This window comes from Miniopterus natalensis, chromosome 14 (assembly GCF_054644295.1).
Source record: "Miniopterus natalensis isolate mMinNat1 chromosome 14, mMinNat1.hap1, whole genome shotgun sequence".
Classification (NCBI taxonomy): domain Eukaryota; kingdom Metazoa; phylum Chordata; class Mammalia; order Chiroptera; family Miniopteridae; genus Miniopterus; species Miniopterus natalensis.
The window spans coordinates 38,157,197-38,181,407 of NC_142094.1; the positions used below are offsets into that span (position 1 = coordinate 38,157,197).

Consider the following 24,211-nt stretch of genomic DNA (forward strand, 5'->3'; position numbering starts at 1 on the left):
TTAAGAATACAACTCCTCCCCCCCCAAATTCCTTTTATTATTGATTTGAGAGAGAAAGAGAGAGAGAGAGAACATCCATTTGTTCTTACACTTATTTATGCATCACTGGTTGATTCTTGTATGTGCCCTGACTGGGGATTGACCCTGCAACCTTGGCGTATCTGGACAACACTCTAACCAACTAGGCTACCTGTCCAGGGCCCCCCAATTTTTCTCATCTAAACAACCATTTGGGAGCTTAGAATTTCATTTCTTTCGCTTTCTTGCTCATCCTCATGGGAAGAGGTTTGAAAAGAGAAATAGGGACATAAAATAGGCAAAAGAAAAGAGAAAGGCATAGATGAACCAGAAACTGGAAGGGAGAAGTAGGTTCCTGGAGGAAGAGAGAAATGTGCCGAGGCGTGGTCAGGAAACCTGGGCCCATCAAGGCTCCCACTCTCTCTGCCCTCCCCTCTCACTCTCATCCCTCCTGCCCTTACCAATGTTCTTGGACAAACAGAAAACAGTAAAGCTCCGAAACTCAGATTTAGACACATTAATCCAGCCAAAACTGGAATCAATTTACACTGCGTGGGAGAGTGCCATCACACCAACCGCTCCTGTCCCCCCTCCACTGCAATTAAATGTCATAGAATAATAACCTTTAAGAATTACACTGGGCCTTTTAACGATGATCTAGTCTAAAATCTCCTCATTCATTTTGCAGAAAGAAAACTGACATCCAGAGAAATGAGGTCACTTGCCCAAGGTCATTCAGCCAGACAGAACTACAAGTAGATCCCCACACTGCAGGCTCGCTTTGGGCAGAGCTCTTTTCTCTACGAGCAACTTAAGAGCTACGAAACCTACCAAAATCATCACAGCATTGGAGAGATGACAAACAATTACAAAAAGGCACGAAATAACAAGAAAACAGACTAATCCAAAAGAACAACTCCACCCCGCCTCTCAGAAGGCCGGTAACAATAAAAACGGCAGCAGGGCTGTTTTGTGGAGTAATGGTAATTTGGACAATTAAATTGCATATTTTCCTCCTTTGCCCATTTCTCACTGGCACAGACAATTAAAAAATAGTGCATATTACTCTTACTTTGAACCAACACAGACCTTTTTTGATACCCGAAATTTGGGGATTAGCAAATACATTTTTCCCCTCTTCAAGGGCTTACAGAAATTACCTTATTCGAGTTAAAATAAAAGGTCACTCCATAAGCCTCAAAGGCCTGGGGAAAATTACATGCCTCCCACAGAAACCGGTCCTCTCCACTGACCTGCAACAGGTAACAGACTTGAGCTAAAGCCAGAGAGATTTGATTTTATCAGTCGCCCAAAAGCAGACTTTGAAAGAAAGTGACTCCAGAAAACTAACATTCCAAAACAGGACTTGAGCAAAAGAAGAAAACTTTGCCTTACCCTTAAAAATAACAGAAACAATAGGATCCGGTTTCCCAAATTTCGTTTTAGGGATATTGCTGGCGGATTCCACAATCACACGAAGCATGGCTCTGCATGGGAGGGAAGCGAGCTTCAGCCAAAGAAGTTTGGGGACACGGGCGCCCGGGCTGCAGGCAGCACCGCCCGGGAGGGGAGGGCAGGGGGAAAGGCGATGGGTGGATCCCTGCCGGGTTATTTGCTGAAGGCTCCTGTAAACTGATATGCAAACTCCCAGAGTCGCCGCAGTGCCTCAGGCACCCACTTATGAATTCGGGAAATGTGGAAGTGACAAGACCAAACCCCAACTAAAAATAGTTATGTGCAACAAACGAAGCTGACGTGGATTTGGGGCTAATAAATGTGGGCAGGTTAGACCTCTGAGAAGACGCTGCTGCTTTTTAGCAACCATTTGTGGAACCGAATTAATTGGTTTCCTGCCACTGCTTTTATTCACTTCTGAGCTTCATGAAGTTTTACAACTTTACTGAATCATTTTTGCTTTTTTTTTTTTTTACTTTTGCTGTGTCTTCTCTCCTGCTGTTGAACACACCCACTCAGCAACGACTCATAGAAAAAAATGTTTTCTAAATCTGTTAAAGGGTGCCCCCTACTGTGTGGCAGAGGAATAGATGAGTTTATTTCACGAGAGCCCAATCTGGAGGCAGCAATAATGGGTTTACAAAATTGGTATATTGGGGGCTGATCCTTTGCTTTCCAAAAGGATTCACCATAGGATTTCTTTAAAAATTCTTAAGTGGTAAGAGCTGGGCACCTAAGTTTTCCTGGACCATCAAATGCTGCTAAAAATGGAAAATAAAAATGGGAAAGCTGCTCTCCACTCTTTCAGGACCTAAACCTGAGAAGTGTATTCCCTTCCTTTGTTAAAGAAAAAAAACAAAAACCCAAACAGCCCTGGCCAGCGTGGCTCAGTGGTTAGAACATCGGCCTGCTCACCGGAGGGTTCGATTCCCAGTCAAGGGCACATACCTAGGTTGCAGGTTCAATCCCCAGCCCCTGTTTGGGTTCATGTGGGAGGCAACCAATCAATGTGTCTCTCTCACATTGATGTTTCTCTTTCTCTCTCTCCCTCTCTCTCTCTCCCTCCTCCCCTCCCCATTCCCTTCTACCTTCTCTAGAAATCAATGGAAAAAATGTCCTCCAGTGAGGATTAACCAAAAAGAAAAGAAAAGAAGAGGAGAGAAGAGAAAAACAAAAAACTACATAGTCAATGACACTTGTCAAAGCATGGTGAGAAAGGCTTTATTCAAGGCGGAGGGGCTGTTGAGATAGGCACAGGGGCCACTGCGATGGAATCTGGCAGTGGAGAGGAGAGATTGGGCTCAACTCCAGATAGAGCATAAACAAGTGGGAATGTATAGCCAGGGAGCAGGGTGAGTGAGGGTCAGTGGGTGGAAAATTACTCTAAGAGAACATCAGGGAGAAGGAGATTCTAGCTAAACTGACCTAACAGGATCCTTGCTGAACACAGGTCAAGGTGACCTTGGGAATCGCAGAGAATGAGACATGTCATCAAGTAGTGGAGGGTGTGCATGTGGGCGCGAGGACGTTCTGGTTAAATTGACTTAAGTAGGGTTCTTGCTAAAACTAAATGTTTCAAGGAATTGCACAGACGGGTTAGGAGAAGGTTCAGGAGCCTGGCTAAAGTTTGGTCAAGCAAAGAATCTTTGTCACCTGAGGGCATATTAGTCATAAAAGAAGCTAAGCTCCAAAAAACACTGAATTCCTATCCAAGACTGGTTTCTTATGACAAGGTCAAAGCAACGCTTAAGAAAGAATGGGACCTGATATGTGGGATAGGAATGTCTAGGTTGATGCCCGTGAAAATCTTAAATCCCCGGATTCCCCTGAACCCTCTGAACCTGCAGAATAGCATGCTGCTCCCTCCTCAGGACAAGCGCCCCTCCCCCAGCCTGGAGATGACCCAGAGGCCTCTACCCTGAAGGACTTGTTTTGCCTTCACCGCCCCTCCAGGCCACTAGACCAGTATCTAGGGTTAATCCCAACAAAATTCTGCTAGGCCTGCTGAAGACAAAAAGACCACACCCTGAATAAACTACAGGAAACAGCCACCGTGTCTTGGAAGAGTACACATGGAACATATTCTAAGGGTACAGGATCAAGGGACAGTGTGGGACATAAATTTGGATAAAAGAGAGTTTATCAATGTGGGTGCACTCCCCTGGGATGCTGGGTTTCACATGCTGCAAGGCCCCTGGAAATGGTGTGGACACACAATGACTCCTAGAAGCATGAAAAAAGCAATGGCCCACTTTAAGTATAAGAGAAATACCTGGATTGTTTTGGCAGACAGTGGAAAGTAGGGATTAAAATACTCCCCAAAGTGGGCATGATAGAATGGATATACTATGTAAGAACAGAAAACCCATCACATGACTGTCCTGCAGAGGCCTGGAAACCACATCAGTTACCAAGACAATCAGGTTTTACACATAAATCTATAAGATCCCAATAAGCGCTGTAAGAAAAACACTTAAGGAAAAATATTTCCTTTAGGGAAAATCATGGAGGAGTAAGAGTTAGAGAAAAGAGTAAATTAACACAGTGATCAGCCATTTATTCATCACAAATATGTTTGTTCAGCAAACACTTGAGAGCCTGCAGCTACCATGTGTTGGGTGCTGGGGCTTCAGTGGAGGCTAAGCCGAAGTTCTGACCTGATAGAAGTCCCTGGCCTGTGGAGACCATTTGCTAGATCTCACATATCTATCATTCGCTGCTTCCAGCAACTCCGGGAGCTAGGACTCCTGGCTTCATCTTTCCAGCTGACGAAATTGAGGCCCAAAAGAGTAAAAACTTAAGCCAGGATTCAAACCCACTGTCTTCTGAGTCAGACTCCCTTTCCAACTTCACCTCAGCTGAGGTCTTGAATTTCGATGTTTCATTACTCCTTGCCTGTTTTGTCAAGTAAACTCATGCATTTAATGTAGGCGAGTGGCCTTAGGGTTGTCCTGGGGCACTGAGGCAAAAGGGACAGAGAGAAAGGGAAATATAGAGAGAGCAGGAGAGGTGTGGCAAAAAATCCAGACATGAGGAGCACAGTCGAGGTAGCAAAGAAGATTTAGCAGAAGAGCAATGAAGACAGATTTATAACACCTTATTCTAATTCCAGTTTTACATAATCTTAGGTATTACTTAACAGCAGTTTTCAAACTGGCACACACAGAGGGTCCATTGTTAAGATCTGTTTGTTGAAATACTTCTTTAAGAATTATTTTGGTTGATAACTAAAGTGCTTTTTAGAACTAAAAACTATTTTTAGTAGCTTAATTATCGGGTTTTGCATAGTGGTAGATGGTATTTTGAAATAACTTAATATATCGTATATTTAAATTTCATCACTTTAAAAAAGTGCCTGGCAGTCACTAAGTCTACATGGGGGGCAGGAAGGGATAAAGTATTTTATAACATTTGGCACTATCATATTGTCATTATTCAAAGCAATTGAAAGAGCAATATAAGACAGGAATGAACCTGACCTTCTCCAAGTATTAACATATTTTCTAAAATAGAGCCAGAAATTGAAACGGGAAAAGTAGAATCACTTTAAGTCTTGTGTTTACTTTAAATTCCTCATCATACTGTTTGATAGACAAATGTAAGGGTCTTCATTCATTCATGCATACATGCATTTCTTCAGCAAACACTTACTGAAAGTCTACTTGGTTCCAGGCCCAATACTAACTACAAAGATGAGTAAGATACATTTCCTCTCTGCAAGAAGCTCACAGATAGTTACGGCATAATGAAGTGAGTATAATGATAGAAGGAGGCAAAAAAGATAGGGCAGGTGTGGGTAAGCAGGGTAGGCTCCTGGGACAGCTAGACTGAGAATGGTTGGATTGATGCACATGCCTGGGTGCATGTGCGTGTGTACATGTATGTGTGATCTGAAATAGAGTTAAACAAACACATGTGGTGATCATGGAGAACCTTAAGACATTTGATTTTGGTAGACTATTGTGTGTGAGATGAAACAGTCAACTGGTGAGCCTAGGCAGGCAGGCAAGCAGGCACCAGCCCAGAGAACCTAATAACATCTGAGTGCTCGCTAGATGCCACATGCTATCCTAAGCATTTTATTTTGTCTCACTTAATTCTTCCACTGTCCTATCCTATGAAGTAAGTACTATTTTTTCATCCCCATATTACAGATGAAAAAACTGAGGCACAGCTTGCCCAAGTTCCCACAGAAAATGGAGCCAGGATCTGACCACAGGCAGTCTTCCTCTGCAGCCCATGGTCTTACTCCTGACACCATGCCGCACTGGCAGTGGGGGCTTATTAGAGATGCATTCTTCAGCAGGGTAGCAAAATGATTGAATTGCATACCAATACTCTGAATACAAATAAAACATTTTGTGGATGAAAAAGGGGCTCTTTAATAAATCTAACCAAAAGTAACCTCACAAGGTGATCTGATCATAAATTCCTAACTGGGCAGGTCATGGTGTGCAGTTATGTCTCAGGCCTATTACTTCCCTAGTAGAAGGTTATTTTGCCTTAAGCAAACACTGTCCATTGTTTTTGTGTACCTAGATTAAAGCACCTTTGAAATGCCTCTTTTTCAGGCCCTCGGAAGCTGAACCACGGTCAAGAGTGCACATAACCTTAACTATCTTGTAATCCAATCAGAGATTTCCTGCCTTGCCTTCTAATCTTCCTTAATCCCAGATGTATAAAACAAACTGCAAACTGTCATTCTGGGAAAAACTTTCTCAGTCTGTTGAGATCTTGCTTCCAAGTGTGTCCTCTGTGACTCAAATAAACTCTTATAAAAAATTCTCTACAGGTTTGGATGTTCTTACGTTGACAATTTTAATAACCCCACAGACTTAAAATTAAATTTTATTTATTTTATTTTATTTATTTATTTATTAAATCCTCACTCGAGGATATTTTTTTCCATTGCTTTTCAAAGAGAGTGGAGGAGAAAAGTATAGGGAGAGGGGGAGAGAGAAACATTGACGTGAAAGGGACACATAGATTGGTTGCCTCCCACGCGCCCTGACCAGGGCCAGGGTGGAGCCTGCAACCAAGGTATGTGCCCTTTGCCCTAATCGAACCCAGGACCCTTCAGTCCCGGGCGGAAATTCTCACCACTGAGTCAAATTGGCCAGGGCTAAAATTAATTCTTAAAAGGAGCTAAAGCAGGCAGAGTAGTCAGTGCCCAGGAAGCCACCCTCTCCAAGTAGAAGGCGCCCTGAACTGAGAAGCAAGTCGGGAGGGACCACTGATTGGCGAGGTCCCTAAGCACTCTCCTGTGCGGGACTCGTCAGTGAGCGGGAATATCCAGGCGGCTGGGCTGGGGGAGGAGGGAAGAGAGCAACCAGAGTTTATAGGCATCGATGCGTAACCCACGGACAGGGCGAGACTGGCAGTGAGAAGGGCTAATTATGCTCAAGAACACAGGATGCCTTAGTTCCAGCTCAGTCACCGGGCTTCTCTCACTGAGCACAGGAATTTGCTTCATCCCCAAAGCGGATAAACACAAGACAGCTCCGAACAGAGAAACACCGAGTCTGAGGTCTGAGCTCTCACAAAAACCCAGAGAAAGCCCCAGAATACCCGGGGCAGACCGGGGAGGAGGCGATCCCGCCCTCGCCCAGCCCCGCCCCGCCCCGCCTCGCCTCGCCTCGCCCCGCCCCGCCTCGCCTCGCCTCGCCCCGCCTCGCCTCGCCTCCGTCCTACCCTCCTTCCGCACTCAGGTTCCAGGCCCCGCCCCCTGGGGCTGCAGCCAATCGGGGAGCCGCGACTCCACGGCGCGTTCCGCCCCTCCTTCCTGGCAGCCGCGTCCCCGCCGGCAGTGACGTGCCCCGCCCCGCCGCCGCGGGATTCAAACTCCCGGAAGCGGCGTTGGCCCGGGAGGTGTGACCCGGCGGACGCGAGCTGCGTTTTTCGCGTCTCGAGCTGACAGCCTGCTGGGAGGCGACCGCGGAGGCTGGAGAGGGGTGGCCAGGGCTCCCAGCCCCGGGGCAGAGCAGGGCCGGACCGGACCGCGAGGCCAGCGGGGCCGGTGAGGAGAGCACGTCCGCCCGATTTAAGCCCCCTTTTTCGTCGTCTGCTTCGCGCCCGTCGCCGGGCTGGGCGCCTCAGGGCCGTGGTGGTTTCGATCCCTCCTTTCAGCTTCGCGGTGGGTATTATCATCCCTTACAGATGCGGAGAGGCCAAGTGACTTGGCCAAGGTCTTTCCTTAGTTTAACATTCTGCTGGTTAGCAAGCACTTTGATATCTTTCTTCTACAAATATCTTCATTTTAGAGAGAGAAAAAAAGTGCCTCTTTTTGCAGTTTTACTTTGCCTGTCTGCCTCCCGGTGGGATGCCGTACGTGAGGGTTTTGAAAGATTTGCCTCCACCTGTAGATGGTGTAGCCCGTAACGAGGCCTTGTGCAGTTTGCTGCATTGCAAGGTTTCTCTGGTCACCTGTCCAGCATGTCTTAGATCACTTCAGCCAATTCATAAGTATTTTTTGAGCTCCTGCTCTTAGGCACTGTGGGTGACAAAAATAATTCAAGGTTCAGTCCCCGGTTTCTCTCCCATACCCTAGTGGTTTGGCCATATCACTTCTTTTCAATAGAAAGGTTCTTCTATTTAGCAAGTAGGTTATTAGGCCTTTTCAAACCTGAGACTTGACCTTTTAACTCAGATTTATAAAATATAATTGTGTTTTTATTTTTACAGTTTCAGAGATGTCTTGCAGAAGTCCCAAAGATTTAATTAAAAGTAAATGGAGATCAAAGTCTAGTAACTCCAAATCAGAAACCGCATTAGAAAATTTTAGGGGACAGACTGCAGCCTTACAGACATCAACGGATGAAGTCACAAGCGGAAGAGGAAAGCTGACTGATAAAGAGAGACACAGACTTTTGGAGGTAAAGGGCCTTAAAAACCCTTTCAATTGTAGTAAGCTTTATGGTAGAAGAGAAAGTATTTTTCCAGTAATGATATAATCTAGCTTTTCTGTTAGTTTACTAAATGTAAAAACTTGTATCTAACTTCAAAGTGTTAAATGGAGTTCAGATTTTAATATGAATATTTAGAAATCTATTTTATTGTGTATATTGGCTGCTTTCCAAGTAATCTTTTTTTCAGGTTCTTTTGAGATAAAATCATTACAAATATTAGCATTTTGCATTCTTTTAGAATGTATTTCAGGTTCCCTAATTTTCAGTTTGTTGGGTAAAGCAGTGGCAATTTATTAGAACTGGAAAGATTTAAAAATTTTATCACTAATTTGATTTTAACTTATTTTGTAATATTACTTTTATTGTTAAAGTTAGAAAATAAATGAGCTGTATTAAATAGTATCGATGGATTTCTTTAAATTCTATTTTATAGGCACATTGTAAAACCAAATGATTTATTATTTTTAACAACACATATTGAGGTAAATACTTATTCAAGCGCTGAAAAATGATCTATCACAAATTCTTAGAGATAAAGGTTATTTTGCAATCTGCTGAAGAAATCTGATAGCATCCCTGAGAGATCTCTTTGTCATTCCTCTTTTGACAAGCACTGGTTGTCAAATCTGTGTTCCTTTATAAACAGTTGAAACTAAACGTCCTGTAACTTCTACCCATTTGTTCTGATTGTTCCCTTTTTTAAAGCTACACAGAACAAGTCTGTTTTTAATCCAGTTGACAACTTTTCAGATACTTAAGAAAACCTTGTTTTCTCTTATTTTTCTGTAGAGCAGCCCCATATTCTTCAGCTTTTCTGGCTTCTTATCCTGGTCACTTTCCTGAACACTTGGTGGCATGTTCATTTTCCGTCTGAATTATGTACCCAGCACTGTACACAGTGGCAAACAGAGGTTGCAATGGTACTGTTATTGCTACTGATCTGGATGCTGTACTACATGAAAACCTAAAATTGTATTGGCTTTTTTGGTAACTGTAGCATACTATTGCTTTATCTTAAGCTTGTAGCTAACTAAAATCCCTCATCATCTTCACACAACCATCCAACTCAATTTTCTTCATATTATATTTGAACAATGCTACCCCCCCACCAAATGCAAGATTTTAGTTTTGTGCTGTTTTTACCTTGTTACCATGTAAAGTCATTCTGTTAACTTTTTCTATCATCTCTCTTGGTGCTTTCTCCCTTATACCAGCAGCAATATAACATGCATGCCTTCTTTATCTTTCAAGTCCTTGAAAATGTTAAACACTCCTTTTGAAGATCACCTTTTAGATTGGATATCAAATAATTTATTAACAAAAAGCAAGTTAATGAATGCATTTTTATACAGGTGTAAATGTTCTGTAATTTTTAAGTTCTGTTGCTTCCAGTTCAGGTTCATCAATGACTAACTTTTAGCCTTAAATTGTTAGGATTCGTGTGATGGAGGGATGATTATCAGATACTCACATGAGAACCAGCTTCTCTTTAGCTTTCTGTCACCACTCTCAACACCACTCTCCTTTCTGTATCTGTGTCTCACCCATTTTATAAATATCTTAACTACAGCACTTACCATATTACATTCATGTACTGGTTTACCTCACTGAGCTCTCTGAGCATAAGACCTTGACTTCATCTTCTTTTTGGCCCTGTTATCTAGTATAATGCTGACTTGATATATAATAAATACTTCGTAAATGTTTGTTGTACATCATTTACTTTCATATTTGCCCTGGCTTTGCTCTAAGATTCTTCTTAGTTTATATGTAGAAAATTCAAGTCCTTGAAGCTGAGAGGAAGAAGAATGCTTATCATCTCATAGAGAAAGATAGAGAAATACAGCGACTCAGAGAACAGCTGAGAGCCAAATACAGTACTACTGCGTTGTTTGAACAGCTAGAAGAGAAAGCAAAGGAGGGTGAAAGGAAGGAACAGCTGTTGAAATCCTTGTCTGAAGAGATAGATGTATTGAAAAGACAGCTGTCTTCTACACCTTCAACACTTGCTGAACTTGAAACCAAACCATTTTGTGTATCACAGGTACTAATAATTTCTTTAAACACAGAATTTTTTTTTCTTTCTGACACAATTGGTAATTCTTATGAAGAATAAATTTGTTAAAACATGCTTGTCAAATCATGAAAAGTATAGTAATACTAATACGTTACTCTTTTTCTTGTAGCCTGGAACCCTTTCTATAAGCAAAAATTGTTATAGTTTGTTATGGCTCCCTGCATGCCCCACACCATTGTTTTGCCCAAGGGAATATTCAGAATACAAAATCCACTGTAAGATGACCAAGAACATTTTGTTGAGCAATTTTATCCTGTAGTATGTATCATGACAGTAGGTTTCGTTTTTTGTTTGTATTTTCCATATTTGAGATATAAAGGTACAACATCAAGTATGCTTTTCTTAACCACACTTGCTTTTTCTTCCCTTCTTTTGTTTAGAGTCACTAGGGTAGCAGAAAGAGCAAGGATTTGTAGGTAGGCAGATCTGAGTTCAGATCTTGGTTATGCCACTGGCTAGCTGGGACTATGAACAAATTCCTTAACCACTCTAGTCTTAGAGACAGTGCTAGAATCAAATCTCTCTCCTAAACCTTGATTTTCACATTGGTAAGATCAGGATAAGAATATTGGAGATTAAATGCGATAATATATGTAAATTGCATAGTGCCTGGCATATAGTAAGTGCTCAATAAATGGTTTTTTTTTTTTTTTTTATCAGGCCTTTGATTCTTTTGGAAATTTGAACATTTGAATAAACTAACACTATAACTATTTATACCACCTATAGAAGAAAATCTGTAGCTTTCAGATATAACATCTCCATATTGTTAAGGTCTCTCTGTACTTGTCTCCCCTTTACCGTAGTTACAGTGATCAGACCTATTCATTTATGTGTACTATCATAGATGGGCAATTGAGTATTTCTAACAGATGAGTTCAAAGAGGTTAAGTTTTTCTAAAGAATTTCCACAGAGCTGAAACTCATGAAGCATTACTGTCAAATCCAAACTAATTCTTTCCTTAGGGCTCAAGAATTAGTTTCTCCACTTTTGAACATGGACATGCAAGTTTTAGTAGAAATGATCATTTTAAAGATGTATTCTTATAATTGTGTGGGCTGTCCACTATTAATTTCTATGTTAGTCAGTATGTCTAATTGCTACACAAACCACCTCCAAATTGCAGCCTTTACAACAAATGTTTATTTTTCCTCATGTCACAGTCTAGTGCAGGTTGGAGTGGGGGAGGCTTTGCTCCATAGTCATTCAGAGATCCCGGTTCATCTTCCTTCCCCACCCCTCCCGTCCCTGTTACAGTTTCCACTCAGAGAATCAAACTGAGAGGGAGAAAGGGTTACATATAGGGTGAGTGTCTAGAGCACCATTGGAGGAAAAAAGTATTTTGAGCTTCCTTGCCAGTGTTCACACAAGTGAAGACTAGAATAGAGCTTTTAATGAGTTTTGTTGGCTACTCTGGGTACCTATCTATTTCCCTTCTTTTTTTCCTTTATGAGAAAATGAGGGGGAAAAAGAGAATTTATGTTTTGAGTTCCATATAATCTATATGAACTAATAATAATACTGTTTCTAATATAAACATAATTCTAGAAAACAACTTTTATCTTTTGTTTGACAATTTGCTGTTTTCCAGATTTCACTTAAATAGCCCAGTTTTGTTTTATTTCCTTTTAGTGAAAATCACTGGGCTACTTATATGCACTGAGGGCTATTCCAGTGATCCTGGGGTCCAGAGGATCTCAGAAGTCAAATTAAATCTCAAGGTTTCTAATCTGCTTAGGACACTTCCAGAAGATCTTAATTCTCTTCTAGTACCTTCACCTGGTTTGAGGTTCACTAGCATGTATGAGATATGGATTTTGGGATCCCCCTGTGAAGTATAATGAGGAAGCTTCTATTATTAAATTTATGATGTTAACTAATATTGGTTTATTTGCAGACTGAGACAACAAATTGCTTCAACTCATCAGTCAGTAATATTCATGAAATTGAAATGCAGCTGAAAGATGTAAGTTCCTTTTCCTTTTATTAAGCTGTGGCTAAAGAGGACTAATTCATTTATTCTAAATTTCATGGAATTTGACAGCTTTGATGCTGTGAATTGAAAAAAATCTGTGAAAGCGGAGAACTGAATGGTTCTCCATCTCCCTAGATTACTACCTTTAAGTCTCTTTCCAAGTATTCAAGAGGGCCAGTTCCTCTAATCGTGATGTTGTTAGGCTAGAAAGCCCTAGAAATCACCCATCATCACTACCAAATACCTCAACAGCATCCCTTCTCCACCTAAATCTAATTTGCCCAGCTATTTTGTTGTTATAATACAATTTACAGTTTCTTCTCTTTTTGTATATCCGTGCAAGATGTGCTCTTTAGTTTGAAATTCTTCCATCGGAACCAGAATTTGCTTTTATAGTTTGAAAAGGAAAATACATTCTTTGTATACTCAATACTTCTTTTCTCTAGAATTTGATAGGTTATTTTCAATATATGGGGAAGCCATATTATTTTAAACTTATGTCTTAAATGGTTTGGTAGGTTTCATTGGGAATTAATTAAATTTAGGACAGAGAACTATTCACAGTGTAGTTTTTTTCAAGTTTTAAGACTAGATATACAAAGTATGAAATTCTTGATTTAATTATTAGGCCATTAGGTAGGTATTTTGATTCTAGAAATATTACTGGTATGTCTACCCTGATCTAAGTATGCTCTTAAGGTTCCTGTTTTATTTCATCTAGCAAGTGTACCTTGTGGTCAATTTGATCTTCAAAAGAAGAATTTAAATCTGTTTAGTGTCTACATAGTGGGGTACTGTGGCACCCTTATCAAGTTAATTTACCTAGAGGTAACTAAAATAAAGAAGAAACATAGTTTTTAACTAACAAAATAAGTTTGCTGGTGTCATATATTATCCCCAGCATCTAGAACGGTCAAAAGGATGACAGTGGAATCTTGTGTGCATTTTACTAGTGTCTCCTTTAGCAAAGCACCTGAAAATATGTGCTGTTTTCTTAAACTCGTATGTAGGTTTTAGGTTTCTCAGTGCTGTCTGCTTCAAATATGAACAAACGTTATTTTTAGATAATGATTCTTCTTAAGAAATTAACTTTAAAATGTTACATGCTTATACCCAATCTTTTTGTTCTGTTCTATCTTCCCACATTATTTAAGGATTACATTGTACTTCTCTGCTCTGTTTATCTTAGAGAGGCTTTTAGACAAATGCAGTAAAATTTAACCCAGCTGACCTTCAGCTGGTGATCTAGACTGAGCAATCCCTCTCAGACTCCAATGTATGTATGAATCTAGGGGATCATCATGAAATGCAGATTCTCATTTCCTTGGTCTGGGGTAGAACCTGAGATTCTGGATTTCCAACAAGCTCTAGCTGCTCCTGCTGCTCCTGCTGGTGGTTTGAGGGCCATCCTTTGAGAACCATTAACTTACCTTTGATAAGCAAGAGGCGGTTTAGTTCTGGTTGTCACTTTGGATTCTCTGCAGATCTTATAGACCAGGAGGAAAATTGTAGTTGGGGGATTTAGGAAGCAGGAATTAGAGAAATCTCACGCCCTCATAACCCACATACTCTCACATTGTTCGGCTTTTGAGAGCTCAACAGTTCTAGTCCAACACTACTCCTCAAAGCTCCTGCAAAACTTCTGTGGAAGTTTGCCTACCTCTTTTAAGATCAGTGTTTGTTATGCTAAAAGAAGCCCTAAAAACCTATGTTTGCCTTTCTTAAGGCCTAGCTATATCACTCCTCAGCTACTGTATAGGTCTGGTCGACATTTTGAAATAATTACATGAAATTCATGATGTGAACATTGTCTAATGTCAGCAACTTTCAAACTAAATCAAACCAAATAGCTAAAAGGCAGTTTTCATAGGCATTTCTTGCTCTTGATTTTTAACAGATCTTTTTCAAACATATACTTTAGGGAAGATAAATAAGTAATTATTTTTACACCTTTTATTTGGAAAAAATTCAAATTTACAGGAAAATAACAAGAATGGAAATGGTACATAAAATGCCCATATACCCTTTACCAAAATTTTATCATTGTTAATATTTTATCCTGTTTTTCACTCTTCAGTCCCCACCCACCCCCACACATAATATTTTTACCTGAACCACTTGAGAATGAGTTACATATATCCATAGTCCTTTAAGCTTGTATACTTCAGTGTGTATTCCTAAGAATGAGAATACTCTCTTACATGACTAAAGTACAGATAGCAACTTCAACACAGACCCTATCCATCTTCCAGTTTTGTCAGCTGACCTGCACTTTTTAATTCCTCCAGTATAAGCTAACATTTTAATCTATGTTGAGATTTTTGCCTAAGGAACATTTAATGGATCCTGTCAAGCCAGGAGGAAGAGCTTTAGTAGCATTCTACAGGGCTTCACTTTTGCCCATACTTGTTCTATATTTTTGTTGATAACTTGGATGGAAACATTAAATGCGTGCCTAACAAACGTGTAGATGACACAAAGCTGGAAGAGATAACTAATGCAATGACGACTCTAAAGATGCAAAACTAATAATATCAACATTTATTGAGTGCTATCAAGTCCATTCATTGATGCTATCAAGGGAAGAAAGCAGATGTATAGGGTCAGTGAGAAGAGGTAGGGAGTGAAGAAATGTTTACTACTTTATTTAAGGGGCATCACCATCATGTGACCTTTTAGAATATTGCCTCTAAAGTCTTAAACCAACCCATAGTTTGTTTCTCACACTTAAGTAATATATGGACAGTTTCTGTTAAAAGAAGAAAATTTTCATGACTGTCCAATGTTGATTTAAACTATTTATATTAAAATATTTTTTTCTTTTTTTAAAAAATATACCTTTATTGATTTCAGAGAGAGGAAGGGAGAGGAAGAGAGAGAGAGATAGAAACATCAATGATGAGAGAGTCATTGTTCAGCTGCCTCCTGCACGCCCCCCACTGGGGATCGAGCCCGCAACCAGGGCATGTGCCCTGACCGGAAATCGAACCGTGACCCCCTGGATCCTAGATCAACACTCAACCACTGAGCCACACCTGGCCAGGCTAAAATATTTCTTAAATGTGGACAAGTTTAAAATTTGGTATAAATTAGGTATTTTCAATATCAAACAAGATTTATAAGTATTTGGATATCTCTGTGCTTTTTGACTCATACAATGCTACATCTCTTTATCAATTAAATTTGAGTATACAATGCAGAGTGAACATATAATATCTTTGCTTGATAAATGAATTTTTAAGCCATATGAGAAGAATGAATGTTATAACTACCTGACAGAGGCAGAGAGAAAAGTGTCTGTCTGGTCAAGTGACTGGGGAGCCCTGAGCTAAGTCTTTGATTTCAGAAGTTGCTTCTGTCTTCCTAATACATTTCCTAACTCTATAGAAAACAGACATTGAAAATCCTTTAAACCCCACACCTAGACACTTTCCTCAGGAGTTGATAGGATGTTCATGAAAGGAGCCTAGCAAAGGTTGGAAGAATTCTTTAGACTTAGTTTTCATACATACAGATCTTTTTGGAGATGCAGCTCAACTGCCTGTATCTTTAAAGAATAGAAATTCTTACCTGAAAAAAGATGCCTTGATATACAACCTAAAACTCTAGCATGTTTCTTACAACTTATCCCATCTCACCCCTCCTGAGTGAGATGCCAGCTTGTGGAGGAAGGGAGCCCCTCCTTTTGCAATACACCTACAACAAATGTAGGGTGATTCAAACAGAACTGAGCACTTTGGAAAATATATTCCAGTATGTATGTTTTACTTCAGTAATGTTACACCATGCAACTTTTGTTAAAAACTTTGTGTTTATATCATCTCTTTCTGGCAGCCCTGAAGAATATGTTATTCATGCAGGCTGCTACTTCAACCACTGATGACAGTAAATTACAACATGTCTGGGATGAACTGTGATACAAGGGGTGCATATTAAGAGCTTATAAGGTTATAGAAACAGCTATGACAGTTTTATTATAAAGGGTTTGTCAATATAAGAAACATTTTAACCTGTAAAGAATTTTGTAAGAGTTTGTTTGAGCCAAACTGTCAACACGCCAGGAAGCAAGATCTCAAATCTTTAGCCAGTGACAGTTTTGCAGGTCTTTCTATACATTTGGAACTAAAGCGGGAATTATTCTGAGAGCCACAAGAATTTTTATGTGCTGGAAGACTACATCACTTGGGCTCCCTTGCCCATTTTAATATTTCGCTTTTTAAATTTTTATTGTATTATAATAATGTTTATTATTGATTTTTATACCTTTTCACATTGAGGCTTTAGAGAAAAATCAGCAATGGCTTGTGTATGATCAGCAGCGAGAGGTCTACGTAAAAGGACTTTTAGCAAAGATCTATGAGTTGGAACAGAAATCGGAAACAGCTGCTCATTCACTCGCACAGCAGACAAAAAAGACTGAATCAGAAGGTACTGGTATAAATATGTTCTTTTGGGATAGGCCTGTCTGACATTTTCCGAAAGGAGAGATTCCTCAAATTTAGATTTTTGTAGGTATGTGTTGGAAAGTAAAATAACAGCAAGGCTTATTAAAATGGTGTTCTAAAGAAATACCATTTTGGCCAATGTGTTTTATTTCCCAATTTTCTGATAAAAGAGGGCATAAGGCATAAGACAAAAAAAATCTCTGGCAGCTCTGAAGGCACATTACATTTTCTCCCCTGTACATGTCCTCCTCTCCTTCAAAACCCTTCTCCAGCTTGATTACCCCAGAGCTGGCCTTGTTGCCAATTATTTTATCAATCCCAGGAGAAAGAATACATTTTCTAAGTGATACTTCAATCACTGGAATCTCATCATAGAATTGACATGAAGTTTCTTAGGAATGATGATGTCTTTTTGCCAAGTGCTTTACAGTTTCCCTAACATTGCTCTCAATTGAGTTTCATAAGAACCCTAAGGGGTGGGGGTAGAAGAGTCATTACCCTCATTGTACAGGTGACAAGCTAGGGACAGAAGACAAACCCCATGCAAAGCACTCATTAAGTGACTGAGAGCCCTAATGGGATAGAGGCCTTGAATTATACAGAGAGAAGGCTAAAGAAAGGCAAGCAAGGCTCGTAATCTTGCAGTTCCCCATTTGAATATTTAAAATGAAGCTAATGCTAAAAAGTAAATATAAAAGGAATGTCTCAGGAGATAATTCAAAGTTGTTTATCCCTAAGGGGACAAGGTTTCTACTGTAATACCTTTACAAGGTTACTACACATGAAAGTAGGATATTAGTTATGAGCTAAGTCTCAGTTTTTCTTTGGTAATACAGCTGTGTGTGTGTGTGTGTGTGTGTGTGTGTTATCAAAGTAACAGTGGTTTGCTAAAATAATTTAATAGCAGAAGGATCCTGCTCCACTTTTCCCATCTCATCCTTTCTCTGTTTCCTCCTGTCAGGGCAGCTATTGTTAACATTTCTGTTTTTTAATTTTGGTAATTATCTCACCTATAAATAATGAGCTTATATCCCTATTTGTTTATTTATCTTCTTTAGATATTAGTGACTTTCTCCATAGAATAGTTATATTACTGTTTTTAGTTCTTCTAGTTATTAGTGTTGTAATTTCAAATAACATACCTGAACTTGTGTTTTTGTTCTGTTAAATATCAGCCGTCTCTTGACTTTTCATTTTGTAAGGTGAGGAAATAATGTGATCTTGTTTGTAGAAGTGGGTTTATCTTTACCTTTTCAGGAATATTACATACTTTATAAAGTGAGTTATGCCCTGCTGTGTTTGTCATAGGTTATCTTCAAGAAGAAAAGCAAAAACATTACTATCACCTCTTGGCAAATGCAAAAAAAGATCTTGAGGTTGAACGACAAACCATAACTCAGTTGAATTTTGAACTTCGTGAGTTTCAAAGAAAATATGAAGAAACCCAAAAAGAAGTTCAAGACTTAAATAAACTGTTGTGTTCACAAAGAAAGGCAGATGTACAGCACCTGGAAGATGCTAGGCATAACACAGAGAAAATTCAAAGGCTCAAGGAGGAGAATGATGTTGCGAAGGGAAAACTTGAAGAAGAGAAGAAGAGATCTGAAGAGCTCTTATCTCAGGTGAGCCTAACCAACTAGGTTGTCCATGATTCATAATTCGGATTTTTCATTGTCCTTACTAAGTGTCAGGGACCATTTTAACCGCAGGGAACCACCAAGGAACAAAACAAGTTGCTGTCCCCTTCGTGGGTGTTCATAATTAGAAAGGAAATAGGCCATAAACAAATTAAAGAAAATAAAACAGGGTAATATGACAAAGAGAAATTGGGGCCAGTGGAGGCCTCACAGAGGAGATGGTATTTGGACAAACACCTGATGACAAGAAGGAAATCAGCATGGTGAGTGACTATGGGAATTCTCTCCAGCCAGAGGAACCCACGTACCCTTGAAATGCTCTGACAGAGGAGGAGGTAAGTTTGTGTGAGAAGCCAGAGGATGTAAAGAGGGGAATCAAGGCTGATTCCTAGGCCTTCACTGTGAAACCATGCTCCAGTTTATTCACGTGGCGCCTTCCGTGTTCTCGTACTCCAGCTTTATGCCAGGATGTTGAAGTTACTGAGTTTGGATTATTGGAATTCAACACTACTTTGACAGAAACTCACTAAGTTAAATTTTGCTTGGCAGCATGGACTAATGGAAAGAACAGTATTTGGAGTCTACACCTGCTCTAGTCCAGGATGTGTGTGGTCTTAGGCAAATCACCTAACTTCTCTGACTTGCCGGTTAATCATGTGTCAAATTAATAATAATAATTTCTTTTTGCCTTATAGGGATTTTGTGAGAGTCAGTTGAGAGAATGTAAAAGACCTTTGCTAGAGATTCCTACTATTAGAATAGTAATTTTAAAAATCCTCCGGAAGCTGAGGGAGGTAGAGAATATGTAACATTTGCCACCTTAGTCTTTTTTTTTTTTTTTTTAATTTTTCTTTATTGATTTCAGAGAGAGGAAAGGAGAGGGAGAGAGAGATAGAAACATCAATGATGAGAGAGTCATTGATTGTCTGCAGCCGGCAACCCGGGCATGTGCCCTGACCAGGAATCGAACCCTGATCGCCTGGATCCTAGGTCGACGCTCAGCCGCTGAGCCACGCCCAGCCTGGCTGCCACCTTAGTCTTTACCACGCTTACTTCTGCCTACCAGTCAGGTATAGGCAGTGTTATCTGTGAAAGATTACATGTACATCATTGAGAATTTTGCTCCAACTCTGGTAAAGGAGGTGAGGCACTGCCAGCTATTCAAAAATATTAGTATCAGGAAAGTGGGTGTGGCCACTGCAGAGCTGTGCTGTTTATCAGCTTTCAGCTGGTGCGTCAGGGAGCTCTCAGCCTGGGTGGCACCGCTCAGCTGCTGCCGTGGATAGCCACCAAACAACCAGCTGGAGTGACTCACTCAGCCGGGCAGGTGGTGTTCTGGTTACAGCTGTGAGACTAGGTCAAGCGATGAAAAGGTTGGATGTGACAACACTGTCTCTCTTTACACCCTACAGGTCCAGTTTCTTTACACATCTCTGTTAAAGCACCAGGAGGAACAAACGAGGGTAGCTCTGTTGGAACAACAGGTACTCACTGGGGTTGCTTCTAAATTCATTTTAACCCATTAGAAAATGGATTTTTTCCCCTCATGTTTACACTATCCTGTGAAAGACCATTTGAAAGTTGTGAAAAATTATTTTTAAAACCTTTATCTGTGCTACCCATATATTCCTGTTACTGTTCTTAGGCTAAAACAGATTCTCTGAGGGGAGGTGGCAATTTTCTTGACAGGTAGATGTTCACCTTGGCAAATGTTTTTCTTCCCAAACAGCTCCTGAAGTTCCTACTCCAGACTAGTGGGATCTCCCTAATAGGGCTACATATAACTTCAAGCAGAACTCAGAGAGCCACCATTTATTCTCAGAATATAGACCAGAGATTACAGTACATTCCAAACCAGAGAGCAGCCATCTCCTTCCCTTCTCCCCCTTCCACATAAAAAAAGTGGTGGGAGATACTTCTACCTTAAGCATTGGCTTTGCTCCTTAGATCAACCAAGTCCTTAACCATAAACTTCTCTTTTTTCAAAAGTTTAATTATTCTTTATTATTGAATTTATTGGGGTGACATTGGTTAATAAAACCATATAGGTTTCAAGTGTACAACTCAATAAAACTTCATCTGCACACGGCATCATGTGCTCACCGCTCAAGTCAAGTCTCTTTCCATCCCCGTTTATCCCCCTTTGCCCTCCCCCCACTTTCCCTCTAGCTATCGCTATACTGTTGTCTGTGTGTGTATATATATATTTTTTCCCTTAATCCCTTCATCTTTTTTCTCCCAGCCTCCCAACCCCCCTCACCTCTAACAGCTGTCAGTCTGTTTTATGTATCTATGCTTCTGTTTCTATTTTGTTTGTTAAATTACTTTGTTGATTAGATTCCACAGCTCACTATACTCAGTTGAATTCTTGCTCTGATAGTATAACAAATGTTTGCTTCTTGTGCTAATTAAAACATGCAAGTACCCAGTCAAGAGAACTGGACAGTTGGGGGGAAATGGGGGACACTGTAATACTGTCAACAATAAAAATGTGATTTTTTTTTAAAAGAGAGAGAGGAAACTAGACAGTTTATACCAGCTGTAACTATCTTGTCCTGGGCATTTCTCCAGATTCAGGCATGTACTTTAGACTTTGAGAATGAAAAACTTGACCGTCAAAATATGCAGCATCAATTGCATGTAATTCTTAAAGAGCTTCGAAAAGCAAGAAATCAAATAATACAGTTGGAATCCCTGGTGAGTCTGGAATGGTTAAACTTAAACCTTATTTTCTTCTTTCTCATTCTGCTATCTTTTCATTTATATATCAAACCAGTTCCCAAACTAGGAGGATGCCCCTTAAAGAACAGCAGTTTCTCAAACCAATAGGCAGAGTCCCTGCCACAACTGCCCTTTGCAGATCAGTTCAGAGCACTAGAAAAACGGGCATTATGTGTCTCTTGGTAATCGTTCCATTACCGCTGCCTAGGACCATCCCCCACCCACCCTGAACTGTGATTCTAGAGGCACTAAAAATGTCTGGCCTGGGGGAGGGAAAAGGGCAAGGGAGGGAATTATGTTTTTCTATTTATTTTTTATTTATTTATTTATTTATTTATTTTTATTTAAAATAAATCTTTATTGATTTCAGAGAGAGGAAGGGAGAGGAAGGGAGAGAGATAGAAACATCAGTGATGAGAAAGTTGTCATTGACTGGCTACCTCCTGCATGTCCCCCACTGGGGATCGAGCCCACAACCTGGGCATGTGCCCTGACCGGGAATTGAACCCCGATCGCCTGGAACGTAGGTCGACTCTCAACCGCTGAGCCACACCCAGCCGGGCTGTTTTTCTATTTAAAAAGAAAGACAGAAATGCCGTTTTTAGGGATAATGGATTATTGTTGTTAATACACTGCTTTAAGCATATTGAGTTAAGCACATTTTATGGGTTACCCTGAATATATAATCTTTTTTTTAAAATTCATTGACTTTATTGGGGTGACATTGGTTAATAAAACTGTATAGGTTTCAGGTGTACAATTCTGTAATACATCATCTGTATATCGTGTTGTGTGTTCACCACCCCAAGTCAAGTCTCCTTCCATCACCATTTATCCCCCCTTTGCCTTCTTCTACCTCTCTCACCCCCTTTTCCCTCTAGTAATCACTATACTGTTGTCTGGGAACACATAATCTTTTTTTTAAAAAAAACCCTGTTATATAACATTGATTCTATGAGAAAATTACCTATTTTCATGTTACTAGTAAGCTTTTAGACCAAACCTGTTGGTGTCTGTGTTTTATGTGTCTTCTAGTACTGCAGAGTATTTGCAGATGGAGAAATGTGACAGAAGAGAAAAAAGCAATTGTTCTTTTAAAAAACTCACTTGTAACTTCTTTATGAATAAAAGAAAATATATTTTTGGCTCTATCCTTTAATATGTTACTATTTTGACCATTTATAATATTTGAAATTGAAATTTATCCTTCATTTATGTTAATGGCTGTTTTCAAAGTATAGGAAACCAGAGGGTATACAAAAGAATCCATAATTTTCCTGTACTTCCTTTGTGTTCCTACTGTCTGTCATCTTCATAGGATGCTGTAAAATTCTCATTTTTAAGCTTTACTGACTATCCTAAGTTCTTCAGAAAACATGAAAAAGGAAAGTCTCAAAGGTATTATACAATTAGTCATATTTGTGTATAACTTGTTTGATCTGCTAAAATTCTATGCTGCTCCTAATTCCATGTAGTTCTTTATTGCTGAAGTGCTCCTCTTATATAAGACTAGCCAATTTTGTCAGCCTTGCACACAGGTCTATCTTTATATTTGGCTCTAAGCATTTTTAAAAACCTATCCATATAAACACCCAACCCAGTACTTCCTGGGTAATTTGGATAACTTATAACCACCTGGGTAATTTGTGTAATTTATATGTTAGCACCATAATACTGATGAGCAGAGATTAAAAAGAAAATCTGTCTGCAGGGCTGAAGCATTTGGACCATCTGTGGAGCAGTTACAATTTATGCACAAATGGTGTTCATTTGACATTTATTTTTCAGAAGCAGCTTCCTGAATTTGCCTTCACGGAGCCATTAGTCACTTTCCAAAGAGAGACTGAAAACAAAGTAAAAGTTGCCTCACCGAAAAGTCCCACAGCTGCACTGAACGAAAGCCTGGTGGAGTGTCCCAAGTGCAATATCCAATATCCAGTCACCGAGCATCGAGATCTACTTGTCCATGTTGAATACTGTTCACAGTAGCAATATAATTGTTCTTTATTTTTTGTCAAGAGATTCAGTACTGTATCTTACATTAGTGAAGGAACATTTTGAATTCCTTATTTCACCGCTTACATAAGAAACTGCCTATCTACCTTTGAGACTCTGGCATAGAAGTGAATCACTGTATTTTTGGGCTGCTTTGCCTTTTCCTTGGCAGCGATACTTCCCTGAGATGGTTCACGTTAGGCTCAGCATATGCTGAGACAGCTGACATTTTGCACTGTTAAAGTACTTGATGGAGAAAAGATAGTTCAGGTTGTTTGTGAATTAAATCTATATAAAGGCAAGCAAATATTTTGTGTTTTGTGGGTTTTTAAAAATCAAAGGTAATTAACCAAGTATCTTACTGCCTTAGCACTTTTTATCTAAGCACTTGGTATATGTAAATATATCTACATTTGAGTCCATTGTTAAACGATGGTGATACTTTTTCATTTTTTCCCTTGCTATTACAGAGCGGTTATTAGTCAAGTCGGGAATTTTCTTGGTCTTTATTGCTGCTGACTGTTGGAACTGTAAACCTCACTATGTTCTAAGCACAGAGCAGATTCTGCTTCAGGAATACTACTAAGTACCACACACGATGCTTTCTATCATATTCACTGTCTGTAACTTTAAGTTGAATTTCATTAGCACACGTTGGTCAGCTAAAATTGTTAAAATGAATTTTAACAAAACCATCTAGCCTTCTCATTTTAATTTACAGGTGTTTTATTTACTTATTTTTGGAACGCATAAAGCTGGGCAATGTAATAAGCAGATACTTGCTTATCTGAATATATATTTTTATACGTGTGTGTAAACCAAAATTTTTTTTATTTCAGGTTTTCTAAAATGCTTAACACTGGGCTACTGTTAGTAATATAAAGGAGAAAAGAATAAAATTATTTGATAAGTTTTAATATGTCTAGCATGTATGTTTATAGATAGTTATTCTAAAACTTCTGCCCTGAGAGGAGTGCCAGAG

At 39.7% G+C, this 24,211-nt stretch overlaps 2 protein-coding genes across 2 annotated transcripts in view; one reads left to right on the plus strand and one right to left on the minus strand.

Moving 5' to 3' along the window:
• The window catches only part of MYOF (myoferlin), a 126,065-nt gene extending 124,511 nt beyond the window's left edge, over positions 1 to 1,554 (minus strand). The window contains exon 1 of the mRNA XM_087824454.1: positions 1,414 to 1,554. Coding sequence (XP_087680580.1) covers positions 1,414 to 1,501 — 88 coding nt within the window. The 5' untranslated portion in view covers positions 1,502 to 1,554. The remainder of the gene's footprint in view (positions 1 to 1,413) is intronic.
• Positions 1,555 to 7,450: 5,896 nt separating this feature from the next.
• CEP55 (centrosomal protein 55) lies at positions 7,451 to 24,146 on the plus strand. The gene is made up of 9 exons (XM_016220848.2): positions 7,451 to 7,606; positions 8,155 to 8,345; positions 10,153 to 10,422; positions 12,354 to 12,422; positions 16,709 to 16,859; positions 18,185 to 18,498; positions 19,926 to 19,997; positions 21,085 to 21,210; positions 23,023 to 24,146. The coding sequence occupies exons 2-9, from the start codon at positions 8,163 to 8,165 to the stop codon at positions 23,221 to 23,223; spliced, it is 1,386 nt and encodes a 461-aa protein (XP_016076334.2). The 5' UTR covers positions 7,451 to 7,606; positions 8,155 to 8,162; the 3' UTR covers positions 23,224 to 24,146.
• The last annotated feature ends 65 nt before the right edge of the window (positions 24,147 to 24,211 follow it).